General features: G+C 54.1%; 1 protein-coding gene across 4 annotated transcripts in view; it reads right to left on the bottom strand.

Moving 5' to 3' along the window:
- KIAA1671 (KIAA1671 ortholog) overlaps positions 1-22,853 on the bottom strand; it is a 136,970-nt gene that overhangs the window by 56,243 nt on the left and 57,874 nt on the right. For 3 of the 4 annotated variants that reach the window (XM_058656959.1, XM_058656960.1, XM_058656961.1), the window contains one exon: positions 19,481-19,600. In XM_058656959.1, coding sequence (XP_058512942.1) covers positions 19,481-19,600 — 120 coding nt within the window. Of the gene's footprint in view, positions 1-10,326; positions 10,528-19,480; positions 19,601-22,853 lie in introns of those variants that run through there. The other variant, XM_058656963.1, reaches the window with a different exon arrangement.

The raw sequence follows: 22,853 nt of genomic DNA, 5'->3' as shown, positions 1-22,853 counted from the left end.
TGGGGCTGCACAAGGGGGGTTGGGGGAGAGGGGGACCAGAACGAGATAGCTGAGGTCACTTGGCAGGGAGTCCCTCCTCCACCCTCCCCCTACAGGGACACACAATCAGGGCAGTGCAGCAAGCAACTGTTAAGCACCAGCTGTATGCCTGGCCTCAGGGAATGGATAAACAAGACACCGGTTCAACTCCCAATGTATCTATCGTCTCGCACACTCATGCAATATAACATGCATGCATTAAGTACCTACTGTACACTAATCCCTTTTCCAGGAACTGGGGCAATACTGAGTAAGCACTGTGCTTCCCACCAGGACATTTCACTTCTTTCCTCATTCACTCAAGCTAACACTTAGTAAGCACCTACTGCATACAAGACCTTGTGCTAGGAATTGCCAAGACAAAAGAGGCAACATGCTGTCCGAGACACCCAAGTCTCAATTCGTCATTAGCTTTATTCAAGCTTCTGTCCACCCCCATGTGATTATTAAGCAATTGCTCTCTTAATAATCTAGCTCTTAATAACCTTAATAACCTAGCTCTCTACTCAGCACTACGAACCATGGTGTAAAAGAAGACATGCCCCGTTAAGGAGAAGAGTTCACCTCTGCAGTGTCTGTTCATTGAGTTTGATGTCCCTGGGTGCTGGGTTTCAAGCCAGCGTGCAGAACTGGTGCTCATCATCTACGGCATCCATTCCTGCCATCCTTCTCTGAATGCAGTAAGTGCACCTGCAGTGCCTGCTCTGGGTTAGGGACACAGAGATGCCTCCTTCAGGGACACCCAACCATCCTGTCACCTGTCACCATTTAGCTGTCTGGTCCACCAAGCACACATTAGGTACCAGTGCAGGAGGGCACTTCCAAATTGTAACAGAAACTTAGGATGACAAGAGCATCTTAGGGGCAGGTGTTCAACCGAGCAGTTAATATGCTGGCTAAGATAGCAGACTGCCTGGCTTGCAGACCCGCCTCTAGCTTCCTGCTATGGCAGACCCTGGGAGGCAGTGGCGATGGCTCAAGTCACTGGCTTCCTGCCCCTTACATGGGAGACCTGTACGGAGTCCCTGTTCCCAGCTCCAGCCTGGGCCCAGATGTGGCAGGAGAGTGAAATGGAAGACAGCAGAGTTTAATCTATTTGTTAAATAAGCAAACAAAATGCTTACGCTGATTTTGTTCCAAAGGGTTTTGAAAATCATGGGTATATTTTTTTTCAGAATGTGTGTTTTCATCAACTTTAAGAGCGCACATAGATGTGGATATAATTTTTTTTTTGCACCAAACTGAAGTTATCTTTTCATTCTATTTTCCATGCACTTTTTGAAGCACCCTCATGTAGCACGTGCTAGGCAGATTGAAGAAATGATCTGAATCCCAGACGTGAAGGGCGTCCTAGAATCACCACTCATAGCATCCCATATTAGTGTCAGTTGGAGTCCCAGGAGATGAAGCAGATGGCCCACGCGCTTGGGTTCCTGCACTCACATGGGAGACCCAGATGAAGCTCCTGGTGCTTTAGCCTGGCCCAGCCCCAACTGTTGCAGCCATTTAGGGAATGATCCAGCAGCTGGAAAACCTCTCCATCTCTCTCCTCTCTTTATAACTTGGCCTTTCAAATAAATAAAACTTAAAAAAAAAATGCTGGCTTACACACTGGGGTTCCCATATCAGGAGCCCGAAGCACTACTCCTAATTCCTCCAAGCAGGTGGTGGGAGCTGCAGGTGGGCGGGGAGGGAAGGAGGGCAGGTGTGTTCAGCACCCAGGGAGAAACAGCTGCACCAAGGGGAAGACACGGTGATCCAGGAGGTGTTCCAGACGGCAAAGTGTGAATCCTCAAGAACTCCAGGAATATGCTAAGTTTAGCACAGGAAGGGAAAACTCAGCCCACACCTTCCGAATGTGGCACGCTCCACACCACACTACTGCCACGGTCCCGCTCCTGCCGGCCAGGGCTGCTGCAAGCTCGGAGCCATTGGCTGGTCGGTCCATCAGGGAGGACTAGATGGGGCATCCAGGCTGTGCCCTGGGCGTAGCACCCACACCTGGGGCTTGCTCAAGAAGCATCAGCTGGCCACACTTTCCTTCAGTCTAGGTGCAGTGGGGACTTTAAATATTTTTTTTTTTCAGTTTATTTTTCAGGAGAGTGAGACAAGTCTTCCTGCTACTCTCATTAATAGCCAGGGCTGGACCAGAACCCCATCTGGGTCTCCCATGTGAATGATGTAGACCCAAGGGCCTAAGCCATCACCCGCTGCCCCCCAGGGTGTCCTGCCTTAGCAGGACACTGGATCCAAAGCAGAGGAGCCAGGACTGGAATCAGGTTCTCCGGTATGAGACTTGGGCATTCTGTAAGGCTCCTGACCTGCTGCACGGCACACCTGCCAAGGCGTACGGGTTTGAATACAACTAGCATAGTGGCCATCCTCCCACTGAGTGAGGGAGGGGCCTGGGTCCCCCATTCCTTGTGACTGATCAACAAAGAACCACAGAGGTGACCTTGCTTCACAAAGGCCACTTGCCATCTGTCTTCTCGGCCCCAAACGAGTGGTTCGCATGACCTGATGCTGCCATACCGTGGGGAAACTTAGGCCACAGGCAACAGCTTCCCTGGGAACTCCAGACAGGGAGTTCCAGAGAAACCCAGCCTGGGAGTCAGGTAGGTAGACAGAGGAAGCCTCCAGAAGATTCCAGCTGCCAACTGCTCAGGAACCCCATACACAAAGAGCTGCGGTCCCTGCTGAGCCCTTCCTGACTCTGAACTCACAGAAGCCATGAAAGCACTAAACACTGGCTATTGTGCTTGCACCGGGTTTGTCATGACAACCCACAACCAGGCCCCCAGGCTCCTCCCTTTCTGTGTCCCTGTCCTGTGGGGCCCGCGCAGCCTGGGAGGCCCTGACATGCCAAGAAACATATGGCGAAGCCCTGTGCATGCCACAGCAACCGGCATCAACACCCCCCAGAGGGCTCCCTGCTACCTACCCAACCCCCTCTTCCTGGCCTGGCCACCACCCTGCCCCATTAGCCTGGGAGACTGGGCAGCCACTAGGGCTGACCTGCACTCACGTGGCAGGTGGCCGCTTTGTTCCTGAGATGAGGCTGAGGTCATCCCTCTGAAGGAAGCGGACAGGAGGACAAAGGCTGCTTTCTCTGGGCGAGACTGGAGCCAGGAGGAGTGGCCTGGCCCGCCCGCAAGGGAAGGTGGCCAAGCAGGCCGGGTGGGGTCCAGGCAAGCCGGAACAGCACTGGGGGGCTGGCACATCCCCTTCCCACCTACCACCACCTGCCCTCTTCCAACCTAGGCCTTCCTTCCATGGGGACAGGGCAAGGTGCAGAGAGGCCTGGAGGCAGTGCTGGATAAATTCATTAGACTGTGACAAGTTAAAAAAAAAAAAAAGCAAGCGTGCCTGGGATAAAGATCAAATTATAAACGCAGACTAACACAGCGCAGGTGCCCAAGCTAGACAGCCTGGGATGAAATCTCAGCTCCCACACTGGGCAGCTGTGTGACCATATGCAAGTGACTCCACCTCTCTGGGCCTCACTCTTGCTCACCTGCAATTACAGGAGTGGCTCCCTCGCAGGAAATAAAATGCAGATCAAATGAAACACTATACCAAAGTGCTTTGTCCCACACCTGGCTTTCACGGGCTGCACCCCATTCCCACCTTGACTGGCAATCCCTATTAGGCATGAATGGGGTGTGGCAGCGTGATGCAGCTCACTGAAGCTATGATCCTAATGCAATGTGACCCATGTCTGCCTAAGAGGAGCTGCATAGCTGGTGGTCTTCTGCCTTGGCCACCCTGGCAAACTCAGGGACTGCACACAGGAAGGACAAAATTCAAATCCATTACTGTCTTCCTACATTTGTATCATCACCATAAACCATCACAGTGCTGGTGCCAGCATTGTGGCATGGTGTGTTATGCCGCTACTAGCAACAGCACCAGCAGCTCATATGGGTACTCGTTCAAGTCTGGCTGCTCCGCTGCTGACCCAGCTCCTTGCTAATGTGCCTGGGAAAGCAGCAGAAGACAGCCCAGGCACTTGGACCCCTGATACCCATGTGGGAGACCTGGATGGATTCCTCGGTGGCACAGGGACAACCTTAGCACCCGCTTCCCCAGACACACATATACACACACATCAAAGGACAAAGAACTGCACCTGTTCTGAGAAGGTGGGTGCTGGGGCCTGTGTTGCCAAGCGGCAGGAAAGACCACCACCTGTGACATTGGCAGCCCATGTGGGTGCTAGTGCAGGTCCTAGCTACTCTACTTCCCCTGCAGCTCCCTGCTACTACACCTGTGGAAAGCAGTGAAAGATGACCCAAGTGCCTGGGGCCCTACACCGCATGGGAGATCCAGAAGAAGCTCCAGGGTCTGGCTTCAGCCTGACCCAGCCCAGCCCTGGCAATTGCAGCCATCTGGGAAGTGACCCAAAGGATAGACGATCTCTCTCTCTCCCCCTCCCCTTTCTCTCTTTCAAACAAATAAAGGAAAGGGAAGGGAAGTGAAAAAAATGAGTTGTCAAAACTCTACTTACAAAAAAAAAAAGCACTCAACAGGATTTGTTAGAACAGGGGCTCCCTCTAGTGTCCCAAACTGGAGCTCACTCTGCCAGCGAGGCAACCAGCAACTTGCGACTGGGTGAGTTAAGAGCCAATATTTGGCGCTAGCGCCATGGTGTAGCAAGTTAATCCTCCAGCCTGCTTCACCTCCATCTTGTATGTCTGTTGGTTCGAGTCCCAGCTGCTCCATTTCTGATCTAGCTCCAAGTGACTGGGCTGGGAAGGCAGCTGAGAATGGCCAAGTGCTTGGTCTCCTGCCACTGGCATGGGAAACCCAGATAGACTTCTTGACTCCTGGCTTCAGCTGGCCCAGCCCAGGCCATCGTAGACATTTGGGGAGGAAACCAATGGATGGAAGATCTCTCTGTCTCTTCCTCTCTCTGTAACCCTGCCTTTTTAGCAACATTCTTAGGGAGAAACATGCACTTATTAACTGCCTACTGTATGCCAAATGTTCTCTATGAAAGCTGGCAAATCATCTGTTGAGAAAAGCAGGCCTCCCATCTCCAGACAAACAAACAGGCTCAGAGAGCCACAGCTGCTTACTGAGGTCAGAACAAGAACTACTGGATCCGAGTGCTGGTGCTGTGCTGCAGTGGGTATCCAGGAGCTGGAGAGACTGGCTGCAGACTCCAGGCTCCACGAGGAAGCCCGAGGGGATCGCTGACCCTCTGCCTGTGACCGGGCCTAAAAAGGCACCAAGGGCGTGAGGTGGAACCACAGCCTGTGGTGACGCACATCCGTCCCACAGCTCTGAACTCAGGCCTCAGCTCACTCAGCACAAAAATCACCAGTTCTTCTCTTTCAGCCACATGTGCTACAAAGTCAAACCAGACCCTCAGCACAGGCAAGCCAGGCCTAAAGGAGCAACAATGAGGACAGCTGTTGAGGGAGTACCAGCTGAGCACCAGGTATAGCACTGCAGCTCATGGCTGTCCCAACCCCACAGCAGCCATGCTGGCCAGTCAGGACATCCACTGAGCAACTACTGTGTGCCAGGGTCCAGATTTCCAAGATGGGCACACAAGCAGCCTTCCTGCTATGGTCCATAAGTCCACCAGCTCTGCAGTCTGACTTCCCAAGTTCAAATCCCAGTCTGGGCCCTCCTTGGCTGCCCAGAGTTGTAGATTCTGTCAAATACAAATCATACCTGCCAGTCGGAATGTAGTCAGGATGCAGGGAGATACAACAGGCTCAACAGAGTGCAAGAGAACAAAACATGCCATGCCATGACCATCACCACCAGTGTCACCCAGAGGTGACAGCCAGCTGGGGAAAAGGTAAGCCAAATGGACAAACAGCAAAAGAGCCACACTCTGCACATTTAGACTTTGTTATCTGAAAAGTCCAAGAGAAAGATGGATCTTCCACTTGCTGATTCACTCCCCAAATCTCCCCCAAATGCCTGCAACAGCTAGGGTTAGGCCAGGCTGAAGCCATGAGCAAGGAACTCCATTCAGGTCTCCCAGACGGCTAGACTCAAGTACCTGCTGCCTCCCAGGTGCGTAGGCAGGAAGCTGGATCTGAACCGTGGAGTAGCCAGGACTTGCACCAGGCACTCTAATACGGGGGAATGCAGGTATCCCAAAGAGGGCCTTAACTCTCAGCCAAAGGCCCACTTCCACTTTCTTCTACCCAGAAAAATTAAAATCCCATCAAGGAGTGGAATGTGGAGAACGCAAGTTTAGCAACCATAGTGAAAACCTGACACTTTCCTGGGAGCTTCAGGGCAGAGTCTGAAAGTGGGGGGCAGTATGGGGGGGTACCTGGAGCCAGGGCACAGGGGTGCAGTCATTGTCCTCGACCTCCAGGTCTCCCAAGGATCCGTTAGAATCTTCTGTAGGTCTCCCATTCGCTGGACTAGCTTAACACCTCAAGGTTACCCCAGCTCTTAGCTAGACGCTAGACGCTAAGCATCTCCCCACCACTGGCCCTCCACCCAGTGCTGGGGGTGACAGAGAACACAGCAAGCCAGCCAGGCTGGGGGCCTGGCCCAGGAAAGCAGGGAGCGAGCCCTGCCCACCCAAATACAAAAGGACATGAGAGAGGGCAGGGAGACCCAGGATCAAACCCAGATTCCTCCACTTCCAGAGAATTCACCTCTCATGCCCTCAGTTTACTCCGCTACAGAATGGGAGTAGAGGTACTGTGAGACTTAGTCACAGGGGATTTCCAGGGAGGGTATGAAGAGGCAAGTGAGAAAAGCACACAGAACAGGCCAGGGACTTTGGCAAGGTTCCTAAGTGATGCCGGAGGCAATGGTGGATATCATTATTATCACTGCAATTCTAACTGACGGCAACCAGCTGGAAGCCACCACTCCAGCAAGACCAGGTACCTGGGCCCACCTGGCTGGGTTATCTCATCTACAAAGGATACTAAGTAACTCCAAACAGCCAGGGAGGGCAGTGCAGCAGCCACAGGCTACAGTTACTAATGATCTGAAACAGAAACTCCTTCTGGCTCCTCCCACTTCCCAGCTGCAATAACAAGGACGACTCTGGCCACCCACAGGAAGCCACCAGCGACCCACCAACAAGTGACAGCTTTGCAAGAAACCTGTTGAGGCCCACGGCCAGCTTCCCTTCTGAGAAGTCACCTAGGGACGTGAAACATGCTACAGATTAAGAGCTGACCAACATCCTCACATGAGGCCATATTCAACACCAGAAGACCAACCCAGGGTCCCATCATGGGAGACTGGCTCCTAACCACGCAGGAATATGGAGCGGGTGTAAACATTATGTTTACAAAGCGTTTCTCAACAGCAGGCCAAGGCTCGCGTCACCCACAGACATGCCCAGAAATGGGAATCCCCCATCCTCATTCATTGGTTTGTTCACTCATTGGGCAGCTTGAGGGCACGTGCTATGGATGAAATTTACAAAATGCAACCTGAGACCCAGCAAAAACTGAGGAACGAAGCAGTTTTTTTCACTTTGGGTGCCACGATATTTGAGTCAAGCTCATTCTTGGTGTTGGAGAGAGAGCTGGAAGGAGCTTGCAGGACACACAGCAGTCCTCCCAGGCAGCTCCCTACCCGATGCCAGGAGCAGCCCTCAGGTGTCACAGATGCCCCCCAGGCACTGCCAAGCATCCTGGGCAGGGCCAAATCACCCTCCCTTCCCAGGGCAACCAATGGAATTTAGTCTGTGGTGATCAGCAATGCTAACAGCAGTTTTCTTTTCTTTTTTTTTCTTAATGAAAGACAAAGTGACAGACAAGCAGAGATCTTCCATCCAATGGGTTCAGTACCAAAATGCCCACAAAAGCCAAGGATAGGCCAAAGCCAGAAACCAGGAACGCTGGTCTCCGCTGTGAGTGCCAGGGGTTCAAGCATTGGACCCTTCTCCCGCTCACTGCCTCTTGGGATGTATACGAGAAGGTGGAGCTGGGACTCGAACTCAGACACTCTTATACAGGGATCAGGTGTTCCAAGTAGCTGTGTAAGGGTGGGGGCTGTTTGAGAGTGGTCAGGGGAAGATCTTCATCGACAGGTCATGATCATCCACCAGGGCCCCAAGAGCAGCAAAGAAGGACAGTGTGGAAGGAATGACTGACAAACACCCAAAGCCACGTGGGGATGGGGAGAGGGGACAACCCTCAGCCGGCTCTGTGAGAGAGGACAAGGCTGCCCAGTCACCGTGAAGCTGAAGGCGGCCTCCCTGGAAAACAGAAAAGCTAGTCTTCTCTGAGTACCTGCTGGGTTTCAGAAACCAGCAAGACACTTGGCAGGAACCATCCCAACTAGAGAAGGAGGAAAAAGAGGTGCCACCCTCACACCCCCGACAACCTTGTGCAGACAAGGAAGCTGTAACTTGAATTAAAAGACCACAGGGCTTCACCACAAGCCAGCCAAAGCCCGTGGCCCCTGCACGTTCTGCCCCCAGAGCCAACAAGCAAGAGTTTGCCTATCAGTGGTGTGGGCACAGAGCTGACCCACAGTCTTGGCTTCCGTCACATCACAGAGGCACTGGTGTCGTAGGTAATAAACGCAACCAGCAGGGAGCCTTGCGGGGCCTCGGCATGCCAGGACCTGGTTACCCACAGAAAACAGGTGGCCAAGAAGAAATCTCTCCCTGTACGATATTTAGAAAAGAACCTCACCTGCACTGCCTCAGGGTCCAGCTGGAGAAACTGAGGCTCTCAGAGGCCAAGATGAGTCCCAGGTTCAGTAAGAGTTGGGATGAAGTCAGTTGGGGAGCTGGGGTTGCCTGTGTGGACCGCCCCTCTCAAACCCACCAGCCAGTACTATATTCATGTCTGGCTGGAAATGGCCGTGGGCTTGGCAAAGCACTTCGTCAGCCCAGGCCTCTGCCTGGCACACCCTTCCCCTGCCCCCTACCCCTGCCTCACCTGCTGGCTCCTACAACTCCTGCGACACTCAGCTTCTCTTAGGGAGGCTCTGCCAGACCCCAAACCTTGCACCCCAATGAGATCACGATCCCTGTAGCATTACTCCCAACCCTTTGTTCCAAGTTCATGGCCCACCAGGCCAGACATGATGCCCTACAAAGTCAGGGGACCCTGTCTGTCCCACTCATCCCAGGCCCCAGCTCCACCAACTGCTAAGTATGTGTTAAATGACTATATGATCTAGCTCCTGGACATGGTGGGTTCTGACGTACAGCCTGGGTGTTGGGGCGGCGGGGGGCATCGAGGTCTTCTGTGAGTGACCTGGAGTCTGAGGGTTTTCTGTGCCAACAAAGGCTGCCCGGTGTGGGCTCCACAAGGACACTCAAACGTCTTTCAGCAAAGGACATGGGGCCTAGGGCAGGGGCTCTTGGTTTTGAGCTGTGCTGGGTGGCTCAGAGTAGGGGGGGTAGGAGTGGTGCTAGGAGGGAGAAGCAGCCACAGGACGCTTCCTAAAGTTGTATTTTTAGGAGCTCCGGAAAATTGCCTGGGTGAAAGGCATCTCAAGTATTTGCAAACACACAGAAGAAGGGGGGAAAAATAATACTTTCCAAGACTTTTTCTTCTGGATCTGCTCAACCCCAATGGCCAAACATTCTGGAAAAGTCTTAAGACCATTCGCCACTCAGCATCCTTGGGGGCTCACAGAGCTCTAATAAACATCACTGTGGGCCCGGACGAGGACATAGAGACCCAGCGAGGGACAGCAGCCTGCCCAGGGACACACAGCCTGGCAGTGTGGAAGCCACAAGCACTCCCCAGCTGGCGCCAACGTCACATCAGGAAACACTTCTGTCCGGGGTCCGCTTCACTCCCAAACAGAGACAGAATGTGATGTGCTCTCACACGGGATTTTCACTAAGTTTGGGGCAAGGGAAGGGGAAAGCCAAGTGCATCCTTAAACCCTCATAAAAGATCACGCACTTACACACGCGCGCGCACACACACACACAAGTGGGATCCCATTTCGGCACAGAAAAAGAAATCCTTGAAAGAGGCCTTGTTGAGAACTCCTCTGGCTCTCCCTGTCCCCTGCTGCCCTGCCAGGGACCTCCGGGGAGGGGGCTGCCTCTTCCACCTTTCGGGGACTGCACGCCTATTCTCCTAGCCAGAACTCAGCCCCCTTCTCACCGGTCTGCCCTTCCCTCCCAACAGAACCTTCACGTCCCTCCTCAAAAGCTCTCCCCTGGATCAACAACCAGTTCTCACCCAAGTCAGAACGGCTGCTAGCGGCCAAGCCTAGGAGGAAACTTGGCACGTACAGAGAGGGCAGGTTGAGGGAGGGGGGCAGTAGCAAGAGGATGAGGAAGAAGAGCAGACAACGGTCCAGGCCCACACTCACCCACAGATACTGCAGCAGCTTCAGCAAGCTGGGGCAGTAGTAGTACTCCATGTCTGGCACCCTGGGTTCTGCTGTGAGCCCTGGACGTGTTCTCCCGTTCCCACTCTGGAGGGGGTGGCTCTTCCCACTCCGTTTGTCACGCCTGGAGTCAAGTTCAAGGCGGCATGAATCATTCAGAAGCCAGCTCAGCTCAGCTCACCGGAGGCCACCGCCACAGCCACTCCGGGGGCGGAGAAGCCACAGCTCGGGTCCCCAAGCCCCGCCTGCAGCATCGGTGGGGGCTGGGGGAGTGGAACTCCTCCTGGACTTCATGCTGGGCTCCTCGCCACAACTAGGGAAGCAGGGAGACTGCAGAAACAGAGGGTGTGCATGCGTGAACATGTGTGAACATGTGTGAATATGTGTGTACATGTGTGTGCATGTGAGGGATAGAGCATTCCCCTGGGTGGGAGAGAGCATGTGTGCAGAAGTGTGCACTTTCAGACATGTGTGTGTGCAGGTATGTGTCCATGCATGTGTGAACAGCAGTACAAGTGTGTTTCTGTGCACTTTTTGGCACAGGCATGTACATGTGTGTGCAAAAATGACAAGTAGGTTCTGTGTTTTGAGCATGTGTGTGGGAGTGCATGGTGTGTGCGTGTGACTATGTGAGCACAAGTTGATGGGCCTCCTCCCCACCCCCCCAGACCACACAGGAAGGGGCAAGTGCCCCTCCCCGCCGCTCCCTGAAGGAAATACATTGGGGAGTTCACAGGCTCTCAGCGCACCTGTTCACATCAGTCCTCTTCCTCCTGACCTCAGCTGAGGTCAGCTTCCAGAGGAAACGAGGCCCAGAGAGGCTGGGCAGTGGCCAAGGTGGAAACTGAGCGTGGGCTAGACCAAGCCTCTCAACCATGAGTCCTGGGTATGAGCATTCCTACCAGGAACAGGGCAAGGGGAGTATCAGCCTTCAGAGAGCAGTCTCCTCGGACGGTCCCAGGACTCAGTGGTGGCGTCTGTAGAATGGGATGAACTAGATGCCCATGACCGGGTTCTGAGAATATGGCGAAGGAGATTAAGGCACCGAGTTCAGCCCTTGCAGGGGTATGGTGAGGAAGGTGGGACCAGATGAGGCAACTGGAGCTGCTACCCAATGATGAGGCAGACCCATGCACCTCCACCCCCTCTCACACATACAAAGCCCGGCCACGGTGCAGACAGAGGAGCACAGTGAGCTCCCATAAAGGACGCTGTGCATGGGAGGCTTCTGCCCGGGGCCTCCAACTTGGGGGAAGGCAGAGCAAGGTGTTGGGGGTACAGGCAGCCAACGGGATAGAGGAGCCAAGCACCTGTTCTCCCTGTGACACCCTGGGACCACCTTTGCTAAACTCCACTGCAAGGGACAGCAGCCAACAGGAGGCGCTCCTGAGCCAGGGAGAACTCTCCCAACACGGGTCTGCGCTCTGGCTCTACTCTCTGCTACTCCAGGCCTGAGTACAGCTCCTCGCCCTCCTGCCCTGGCATGGGCTGAGCGCCACCCCCAAAAGCACGTGCAGCAGGACACGTGGATGTGACTTATCCGGAAAGGTCTCTGCCACTAGCACTAAGACAAGAGGACCTTGCACTGTCTCATGAGTGCCACTGCTTAGAAACCGACCCCACTTCAAAAGATGGAGCTTGGGGACTAGCACGTGGGATGCCGGCATCCTGAAAGGGCACTGGTTCAAGTCCTGGAGGCTCCACTTCCAATCCAGCTCCCTGCTAAGGCATCTGGGAAAGCAGCAGAGGATGGCCAAGTGCTTGGGCCCTTGCACCCACATGGGAGACTTGGGGGTGGGGGGTAATGCTGGTTCCCAGCTTCGTATTGATCCATCCGGGAAATGAACCAGGTGGAAGAGCCCTCTTTGGTATATGTGTGTGTGTGTGTGTGTGTGTGTGTGTGTGTGTGTGTGTGTGAGATAAATTAAAACAAAAGTTGGAACTTGATTTCCCAAGAGATGTGGCCCTTGCTGGGTAACTGGGCCCCAAGGGCACTGCTGGGCACCTTCAGGGGATACATCTTGTGCTTCCTGGCACATGAGTATACCCAGATGGCACCACGTAGGAGCAAGAAGCCCTCTCCAGACACAGTACCTGCCAGCAGATTGCTTTTGACTTCCCAGCATCCAGAAGGGAGAACAGACCATGGCTGCTCAGCCAACCTTGTCTCGTGTATTAGAGAATCCAACCCGGCTGAGACCGAAGGCGGGGGCGCCACATCCAATCCCAGAAGAGAGACAGGAGAACAGAGGGGAGGGCCAGGTGAAGGCAGAGACAGACCTCAGAGGGACGCAGCTGGGAAGGACAGTGCCAGGAAGACCTGCCTGTGGCTGGCAAGAGATAGTAGCTGGGGGAAGGATTCTCCCGGGAGCCCCTGGGGGGACCAGGGCCTTGCAAACATACGCCCCCTTTTTCTTGACCTGGCCCCTCCTCTTCCCCTGAGCGGCTTCTGCCCAGGTGGAGGCCTCCATGGTGGCAGCAGCACCCTGCCCCTCCGAAGCCCCTACCGAGGTTCAAGCCAGGTTCCAGGCAATGCTCAGGCAGCCTGTCCCTCGTTTTTGATTCCTCCTGGTGGAGGCCATGCCCTGCCTGGCCAGCCTGGCTCCTCCCTCCTCCCAGCACACCTGCCAAGACCTTTGAGTGGTTGTCACTCATCATTCATTCATTCATTCATTCCAAGAAAGACTGAACATGCCTAGAACCTCCTCAAACAACCAGGGATGCTCAGCTCCTAGTAGAAACCAGACAGTCCTCCCAACGCTGGCCCAGTTCAGGACAGACTCCTGGGATCTGTGTGCCAGTCACACACTGAAGACAGAGCCACTGCGTCAGCCACACACACGGGGGCCAGGCCAGTGGACAGGCACCCCTCCTTCAAACACTGATGATTCCCAAAAGCTCAGAAGCCTGTGCAGGGGCAGGGGTGGGGGAACTGAGACCCAGGAGAGGGGTTGGCACATCTCATAGAGGAGGAAGGAAGTCAGACGGCCTCGGCCCAGCTCCAGCCAGCTGTGTCATGTTGAGCTGCTTGCTTCCCCTCTCCGGCCACCTGCTCCTTCGTGTGCAATGAAGATGATGGTGGCACCTGCCCACGGCGACAGTGGGAGCCAGCAGTAAGAGAACAGAAAGCTTGGCATGACATCAGTGCTGTCATTCTGAGAAGCGCAGCATTTCCAAGAAACTGAAAACACAGCCCAGGACACGGTCCTGCTCCTGCTCCTGATGTGGGTGGAATCAGATGACAGCCATCCCAACAGGGACAGGTGGTGGCCGGAATCCCCATGGGCCTCAGAATGTTTCTCTCATGGCCGCATCTGGCATTGTAGCATAACAGGTTGGGCCAATGCCTGCAAGGCTTGCATTCCATGTGGGCGCCGGTATGAGTCCTGGCTGCTCCACTTTCTATCCAGCTCCCTGCTACCTGGGAAATCAGCAGAAGATGGCCCAAGTGCTTGGGCCCCTGCATCCGCGTGGGAGACCAGAACAAAGTTCCTGGCTACTAGTTTTGACCTGGCCCAACCCAGACCATTGTGGCCATTGAGGGAAGTGAATGGAATATCTCTCTCTCCCCCATCTCTCTCTTTCTCTCTATAACTCTACCTTTCAAACACATCTTTTTTAAAAAAATAATAAAAATTTTAAAAGGAATACTGCAGTGATTTAAAGCTTGCAAAGGCTTGGAAACCACAGCCCTACAAGGAAAAGCCCTGCCTGGAGAAGCTAGGAAGAGAGTTAAAAATAGTTGGAGAAATATGTAGAAATAAATGCAAAAGGCTTTGGTTGGCTGAACCACATCCATATATGTAATTACAAACAAATTCCGGGACAAGAGCCCTTGGAATCCAAGGCTACTTCAAAACGTTGCAGGAAAATGGAACTAAAAGATACGCTGATTTTGGTGCAAGAACATCTGAAATCCATGCCTTTGGACAGGTTTTCAAAAGCGTTCGTGGAAGGGCTGGTACCATGGCAGGGTAGGCTGAGCCTGAACCTGAGGTGCTGCCACTCCCTATGAGAGCCAGTTCGTCTCCCAGCTGCTCCACTTCAGATCCAGCTTCCTGCTTATAGCCTGGGAAAGTAGCAGAGGATGGTCCAGGTCCTTGGGCCCCCGTGCCCACGTGGGGGACCTGGAAGCACCTCCTGGCTTCAGACTGGCTCAGCTCTGGCTGTACAGCCATTTGGGGAGTAAACCAGCAGATGGAAAATCTATCTCCTCTCTGGAGTTCCACCTTTCAAATAAAAATAAAACAATCTTTAAAAAAAAGTACACGCACGGGTTTCCATTTTCTGCACCAAAATAAACTTCATTCCATTCCCCAGGAATGCTGGGAAACAGCCTTGCATTCCTGAGATGGGCTGAGCAATCAGTGAATTGCTTTGACTCATCTTCCGGGTGTGTGTGCATTTATTTGTGTGCGTTTGTGTGTGCAGGACACACCTCTAAACCAGGATCAGCAAATATTTACCGCACTCCATGTCAGTCCCAGATTGGAAACAGTCCTGACACGTGGCCATGGCACGACAGATAAACACACCGTGGTTTATCCCCCCCGACGGCAGACACAGCAAAAGAAAATTACAGGTTATTATCCTAAACACATCTCATACCTTTCACACTGCCCGGAGGGTGGTGGGGCAGGGGAAGCTAGCCAGACACACTGCGATGCTACAGCCTGATGATGTAACATGAGCTATGGTGATGGAACGGAGCAGAGAGGCTCCCCTTTGGGCTGGGGCTGTGGGCGGAGGGGCTCAGGGAACTCTCGGACGGGCCAGAAGAGTGTTCTCTGTCACATCAGGCAGTGGGTGACACACAGGCCCACAGCTGTCATTGGGGCTGGACTGGCGCACTCCACCGCGCATAATAACGCATCGGTGAGAAAGAATACCTGGCGTGCCACGTTCAAGTGCCCGCGTTCAAGTCTCAGCTCTGCTCCTGATGCCAGCTTCCCACTCAGGCACACTCTGGCGGGTGACAGGCGCTGTGCCTCACGTGCTTGGAACCCTGCCAGCCACTTCAGCGACCCAGGTGGCACTGCAGGGTCCTGGTTTCAGCCCTAGGACATTCCCAGCTGTTTCCACGTATTTTTAGACGAGATGGAGGGGAGTGCTGGGGGGAGGGGAACAAACCAGTGGATGGGAGATCTGTCTCTGCCACTTCCTCCATCAGTTAAAGTCAATAAAAACTCTTTCTGCAAAGAAGGCAATGTGCCAAGGGTGCCTGGGTGGGCAGGGCCACGCTGCCTGCTTTAGGCTCAGAGCCTTCTCAATGTCGAGGACCCGGTGGGCAGTGTTTAATGAGACAACAACACAGCATGCCTCCTCTGCTGCCTGCTCTGTCCCTCCTGCCTGCATCCCATCCTGGACCTCTCCAGAAGGATTAAGGTCAGGGTGGCATCTAATGACCTCCTGGCTCCCTCATCAGCTCTGTTATCGCCCGATAGAGTTTCCAGCGAGTGTGCCCAAGGGCTCACGCTGGACAGGTGATGTCACTGCTCTGAGTCTTCATCTGCCTCACTTCTGAAAGGGTGGCAGTGGGTGCTGGGGTTAAGAGGGTGCTCCTGGGAAAGGTTAAGGGCCTCAGGGTGTCATCATCCATGCTCCATGACCTGCAGTATTTGGAGTCTCCACAAGGGGACACCCAGGTGCCAGCAGGTGCAGTGGGGTCCCACCGGTGCAGTTTTCCAAAGCGAGTAGGTGTCTGACCCTGTCACTTGATGGCTGAGGTCCCTCACGGCCTTGTCACTCTCCCCCTAAGAGCCTCCCCATCCCCAGAACCCCACGACCACCAGGTGGTGCTGCTGGAACCAGGTCCAGCCTGGTCAGACTCAGTTCTTTTACCTGGGGATTCTGTTCTGTGTAGACACAAACAGATCACCACGGAGCAGTGTCTGTGACGCCACAACACCTTGTGCGTGTGAGTGACACCGTGCCGGGTGCTGAGACCAGGGGAAAACAGTCAACTGCGCGTGATTTCCCTCACAACCACCACAAACTTTGTGAACAACCTCACCATCCTGCCTGCTTCCCAGGAAGCCCCTCCAGGAACGCGCTCTGCATGGCGTCCACCAGAGGGCGCCCTGGTCCAAACTTGCCCTGACTCCCCAAATGTCTTTCAGAGAGCATAAGGCCAAGCCACTTATTCTAACCCTGTGCCGTCTCCACAGCAGCTCCAACTACTGCATCTTGTGTCTCATCACCATTGCTGAATAAAACACATCCCAGGACCGCCACACCTGTGGCTCCCTGCCTGACACTCTCTCGTTCTCCTATACGCCGAAAGTCTCCTCTAACTCTCAGTCCCTCCCTCAGAGAGGCCCTCTGCCCTCCTAATGGGAAATCTCCCCCAATTACCCTCTCCCCAGTCTCTCCCGATGCTACAAACCCCGTTTTATTTTCTCCATAGACCTTAGTAACACCCCCAAAGTCTTCTCTCTTTGCAGCCTGGCTCCTTGGGTCAGATCATCTCCCCAGACTCATCAATGATGAGTTCTGGGAGGGCAGCAAGTCCACATGTCCAGTTCAATGCTGGGCCTGAAGGGTCGGGACTAACCCAGGAGACAGGGCAGATGTGTGATGGATGTCTCAAACGCAGTTATCACCCTGGATCATATAATCGTTTGTTCATCATCTATTGAATGTGAGTAACTTTAAGCCAGGAGATAAACCACCCATCTTTACATCCATATATATTTGGAAAACTTATTGGGTAAAAGATACATGGATGGATGGGTGGATGGATGAGTGACTTGTATGTACGTACGTTTGGTTGGTTGATTGGATGGATGGATGGATGGATGGGTAGATGGATGGATGGACGGTTGGGTGGCTGGCTGGGTGAGTAGACAGACGGACAGGTGGATGGACACAGTGATGGGCGAGATGAGTGGACTAGAGGTTAAATGCCTAGATGGATAGGTGCACACACGGATGGGTAAATGGGTGAATATAAAATAGCATCAGGACAGAAATCTCTGGCACAGTTGATGCTACAGCATTGAAGACCCAGAAAACAAAAGCCTTCTGACCTAGCCGGCTGGTTTTCATCCAGAAAATGAACTTTAACCAGCGGAGATATCAGTTGTTCAACTGCTCCAGTACTTTCCAAGAAGCAATTCACAAGGGGACTTGGCACATTTCAGCGAGCTCCTAGGTCGGTCAGGGGTCAGAGGGCCACCCAGCTGCTGTACACTCACGCCCACAGTCCATCACCCAGCCTCACCCGGGTCGACAGGGTCCCTCTAGCTGTGCCAGCTCCACCATCCCACCTGGCCTTTCCACCCTGCTCCCCGGCAGGGATGTGTCCACTCCACCCCAGATACCCGATCCAGGGACACATCTCACTTCCCAGCATGCTGAGCCTCGTGTGGATCCCACCAACTCCCCAGCCCCGCCTGGGGAGCCCTCGACCCTTGAACAAATTCAATATGATAATAAAGCAGGTGCAGCTCACATCACAGCACCTGGCACACAGCTTGGTAAAACGGAGCTGTCCAACCCCCCATCACTAGTTACCCAAGCTCTGGCTGTTCTTCCTTATTCACAACCACCGCCCTGACACGTGCAGATAAATGTCTGTCACCCAAACCCCGCTTCAGCAGACCCAGGTCCTTCACCATGCCCCTACCTCCCTAAGACATGCAGGTGCTGCAGGCTCCTGACCTGAGGGCCAGCTTGCTCTTCCTCTTCCTCCCAAATCCTCCACTCCCATACCCCGCCAACTCTAAGCTCCCCTGGATGGGGAACCCCTGAAAAGTGAAGGAGAGAAATCCCAGCCCAGCAGCACCAGATGGAGCCACCTCCCCACCCTCAGGGCCTTAGTCTCCCCAGTAAAACCCCTAAGGCCTAGGGAGGCTTCCTGGCTCAGCGGGAGTTCAAGGGCAGGCAGGAGAGGCCCTGCCCACACCGACCCAGTTCCTCCCTCCTCCCACCTGATTGAGGAGGAGGAGGAGGAGCTCAGCTGACTGCTAGGATTCACCTTTGTCCTCAAACAGGCCCACAAGTTCAGGTACAGAGTTGTGGAGTCGAGGCCACCGCGGAGTGCAGAAAAGGATAGCAGAGGGAACACGTTTGCCAAAAGCAAACCAGGTAGGTCTAAGACGTGTGTGTCAGCCACTGCGCTGTGTCCTTCCCTCAGGACCACCGGGGGCTGCTGGACAGAGGCCTCCTGCAGTCCACAAGGTCACATCATCTCCCGCACCTGCTGCTGTGCCAGGGCACCTGCTCCCGCCTCAGCCTCAGGGAGGGGACATCCCTGTCCCTGCCACAAGGCTTCACGCAGCACCCCTACGAACCCAGGCCGAAGCCGTGACGCATACAGACCCCGCTGAGCAGAAGCGGAAGCATCTCCGAGACGCCACCTCGTGGGAGCTGAGCCCAGGAGCTGACGCAGAGCTCAGAAGCTCCGGATCCCACAGACATCAAGTCCAACACAAGAAAAGCCCAGGATTCATCCAGGCACAAGGGGAGGGCTCCCAAGACCTCAACCTCTGCTTATAAGCAGAGCGAGAGGAAGCGCTGGGCCAGGAAGTCAGAGCTAAGCAGTCGCGAGAGAACACAGTGAATGTGACAACAACCACAGTCATGATGGTGACACCGGTTACACAACAGCTGTGTGCACAGCATCCAGTCCCACGCCAGTCCCGGAGAGTGGACACCACTGTCACCCCCATTTTAGGGCTGAGGAGACTGAGACCAGAGACACACGAATATACACAGGTCTAGAACCGAGGAAGCAGACGCTCCGGCTCCAAACCAGGCTTGGCCCACCACGGCCCCGTCACAGCCGAACACACCTGCCTCCGACAGAGTCTGAGTGTACCCCAGCAGGCACCCCCGTGCCACTTTCCAGAAGGAACAAAAATGCAGAGACGGGAAGCTAATTGCTCACACAACCCAAGAGGCTGAGATGAGCCAGTGTTGGGACTCGAACCTAGGACTTCGGGTTCCCTTCACTGCTCCACGCCTGGAGTTCCCCAGCCTCATGGGAGGAGTGCAGGGGGGCAGCTCCCCCCGCAGAACCACCACATGCCGCACACACAGATGCCAGCTCGGCCAGCCCAGCCCCGACACTGGCATGGCAGCCGTGACCAGCCCCTCCCAGGAGTGTCTCTCCAGCCACACTGCTGTCACTCACCACGAAGGGCCCGCTCCTCTTGTCCCGGTGGAAGCTGCGGCTCCTGCGAGGGCCCGGGGATGTAGGGGACACCTGCCGGGGCAGCAGCTCAGCACCCTTCTCAGGGTCCCGTGGCGGCACCTGAAAGACACAGCATGAGAGAGCTTCCTGGGGGCTTTCCCACTTACAGAACCAGAGGGAGCCATCCTGTGCCAAAAGCAACAAGGAGGACAATGAAGCTCCCCAAAAAAACCCCTGCCCTAAGTGGCCCAGCCTCAGCCACTTAAGAACTACGTGAAGGGAGACTTAAAAACCCCGGCAACAATGCCCACATCCCATGCCACGGTGCCTGGGTTCCAGGCACAGCTCCAACTGCAGCTTCCTGCTCACACACCCTGGGAGGCAACGAGTGATGGCTCAAGTACTTGGGTCCCTGCTGTCCACAGCGGAGCTCCTGGGCTCGGCCTGGCCCAGGCTCGCCTACTGGGGAGCGACTCTACAGATGCAAGACAGGGCGCATTGGTGGAAACACACACACACACATATTGGTGGAAAAACACACACACCCCCAGTTGCCAGCTGCTAAGGGCGATTGAGAACAGAGCACTCGGGTGCAGGACCCCGTGCAGCCACCAGGGGGCAGACGTGCATAGGCACCAGGAACTGCCCCTCTGTATGTTGCTGGTTGCACATTAGCAAGTCTCCCTACCACCAGTGAGAATTCTTGGGGACCTTAGTTTTAAACATCGCCCTCAGCATCCAAACACAAGAGTGCTCACGCAGGATTCAGAGAAACGGCGCCTGCATAGGGCATCCTAGTCTGAATCGTGCCGTCCTTCCCACTCGGTTACCTATATGGAAAACGGTCCCAGACCAGTGAAGAGGAGACTGAGAATTTATATTTTGTCTGCATACAAAGGGCACACCTGCTTAGGAACACACAGCATCAGGCAGAATGAGGCTGGGTTCTTGCTCCTTCCCCTCCTCTTTTCTCTTTTAAGATTCATTTGTTTATTTGAAAGGCAGAGAGTGACAGAGGGTGAGAGACAGAGCTCTTCCACTCACAGGTTCATCCAACAGATGGCCAAAACAGCTGGGGCTGGTCCAGACGAAAAGGCAGGAGCCCGAAATGCTACCCGGGTCTCTCATGTGGGTTCAGGGGCCCAAGGGGCTTAGATCGTGTTCCGGTACCTTTCCAGGCGCATGAGCAGGCAGCCAGATTGGAAGCGGAGCACCTGGAACCAGAACTGGCGGCATGCCAGCGCTGCAAATTAACCCACTGTGCCACAACACCGGCCCCTTGCCTGCTCACTTGAGAAACCTTATGGAACCCTCTGGTTCTGCCCCCACCCTCCTGACTGTCCCCATCAGCAGCAGACACAGGTCAGCGACCTTGTTCCCTCAGGGAACTGCCCACTCGCCATCTCCACCTGAGATCTATCTGCCCACAATGGAGCTCTGGATTTTCCCCCTGTCCAAAATCCCTTCTTGCCCCCATCTGCCTGCCCCCTCCCCAAGCTGGGCTGGCCAACGTGTCTGGGTCATCTTCATTTTCTTTCTTTCCTCGACGCCACCAACAAGCCAAGGCCACAAACCTGCACCCCAGCCGACGCAAAGATCTGCTTGTGAGAACCAAACACAACAAAACTCTTGGAAAAACATGCAGCTATAAACCTTCATGACCCTGGACGAGGCATGCGAAGGTATGACAACAGAACACCATCAACAACGGCAAACAACGCAATTGTTTAAAACTCAAAACTTTTGCGGCCGGCGCTGTGCCAAAGTGTGTTCAGGGGCTGCCCCAGCATTCCATAGGAGCCTTGGCTTCCAATCCAGCTCCCTGCTAACCTGGAAAAGCACCACGTGGCCTTGGACTCCCTGTACTCACTTAGGGGACCCAGGAGACGCCCCTGACTCCTGGCTTTGGACCAGAGCCCAGCTTTGGCCATTTGGGGAGTGAACCAGCAGATGGAAGATCTCTTTCACACTACCTTTCAAATAATATTATATTTTAAAAATAAATAATAAGATAAAGTTCACCTTTGTGTTCTGGAGAATAACATTAAGAGGCAAGTGGCGCGCTCCTGAGTGTTGCTGCGTGTCCATGGAAACCAAGTGAATTGGCCTGTGTCTCTTTGTGCACGCGCACCAGCTCCCAGGATCTTCCAGCTGTGGCATTAGGGGCTGGACCCTCCCTACCCCATGCCTGTGGGAGATGCTGACGGCAAGTAACCTTGGCCTCTACCCTCGGATGCCAGGAGCAACTTCCTGCTTACTGTCACAACAATAAAAAAAAACACAACATGTCCTGACTTGGCCAAAATGTGCCCCAGGGGGACCAATGCCTGGGACCAAGACGCAAGCAAGCGAAGCCACTCATCTCTGTTTTCTTCTGTGCACATGATGAGGGGGAACTAGGGAGTGAGTCCACGCATGACCCGTTGCATCACATCCACACATGACCAACTGCAGCACACCCAATTAAGTAAACACACCTATCTCCTCGCACATTTAACATCTCTTTTTCGGTGGGAAGCATCCTAAATCTTGTTTTCTAGTTTGCTTTTTTTTTTTTTTTAAGATTTATTTTTTTATTTTTATTGCAAAGTCAGATATACTGAGAGGAGGAGAGATAGAGAGGAAGTGGAGCTGCCGGGATTAGAACCAGCGGCCACATGGGATCAAGGCGAGGACCTTAGCCACTAGGCCACGCCGCCAAGCCCTCTAGTTTGCTTTCTTAAAAGAACAAAAAAAAAATCATAGTGGACCAGCATGGTGGTTCAATAGGTTAATCCCATATGGGCGCCAGTTCTAGTCCCGGCTGCTCCACTTCCCATCCAGCTCCCTGCTTGTGGCCTGGGAAGGCAGTCGAGGACAGCCCAAAGCCTTGGGACCCTGCACCTGCATGGGAGACCTGGAAGAGGCTCCTGGCTTCGGATCGGCTCAGTTCTGGCTGTTGTAGCCATTTGAGGAATGAAACCTGTGGACGGGAGCTCTGTTTCTCTGTCTCTCCTTCTGCTTTTCCAATTAAAAAACAGATAATTCTTCAGTTTAAAAAAAAATAGAGAAACAGACTGGAACTCAGAGGCTCTATCTGGGAGGCAGGTATGCCATACAGTGTATTCGCTGCAATGCCCAGGACCTGCCCAGGTTTGAACCTTCCATCACTGACATTCTGGGCTCCTATTCTGGCTTGTGTTGGCTTGGCTCTTTTTTGCAGGGTGGAGAGTTTTGGGGGAAGGGTGTTAGTTCCATAACCAGAGGTCTTGGAGGGGCTAGAGAAGAGATAAAGGAACCTCCAACAGCCCTGGCCAACACACAGAACCCCTAACAACCAGTGCTCCAGGGTGGTGGCCAAGGCTGGGCTAGGAGACAGAACTGGGCCCAGACG

Source organism: Ochotona princeps, chromosome 29, assembly GCF_030435755.1.
Source record: "Ochotona princeps isolate mOchPri1 chromosome 29, mOchPri1.hap1, whole genome shotgun sequence".
In the NCBI taxonomy this organism is placed as follows: Eukaryota; Metazoa; Chordata; class Mammalia; order Lagomorpha; family Ochotonidae; genus Ochotona; species Ochotona princeps.
Note: the sequence above shows the minus strand (reverse complement) of the source record. Positions and strands in the feature narration are given on the sequence as shown.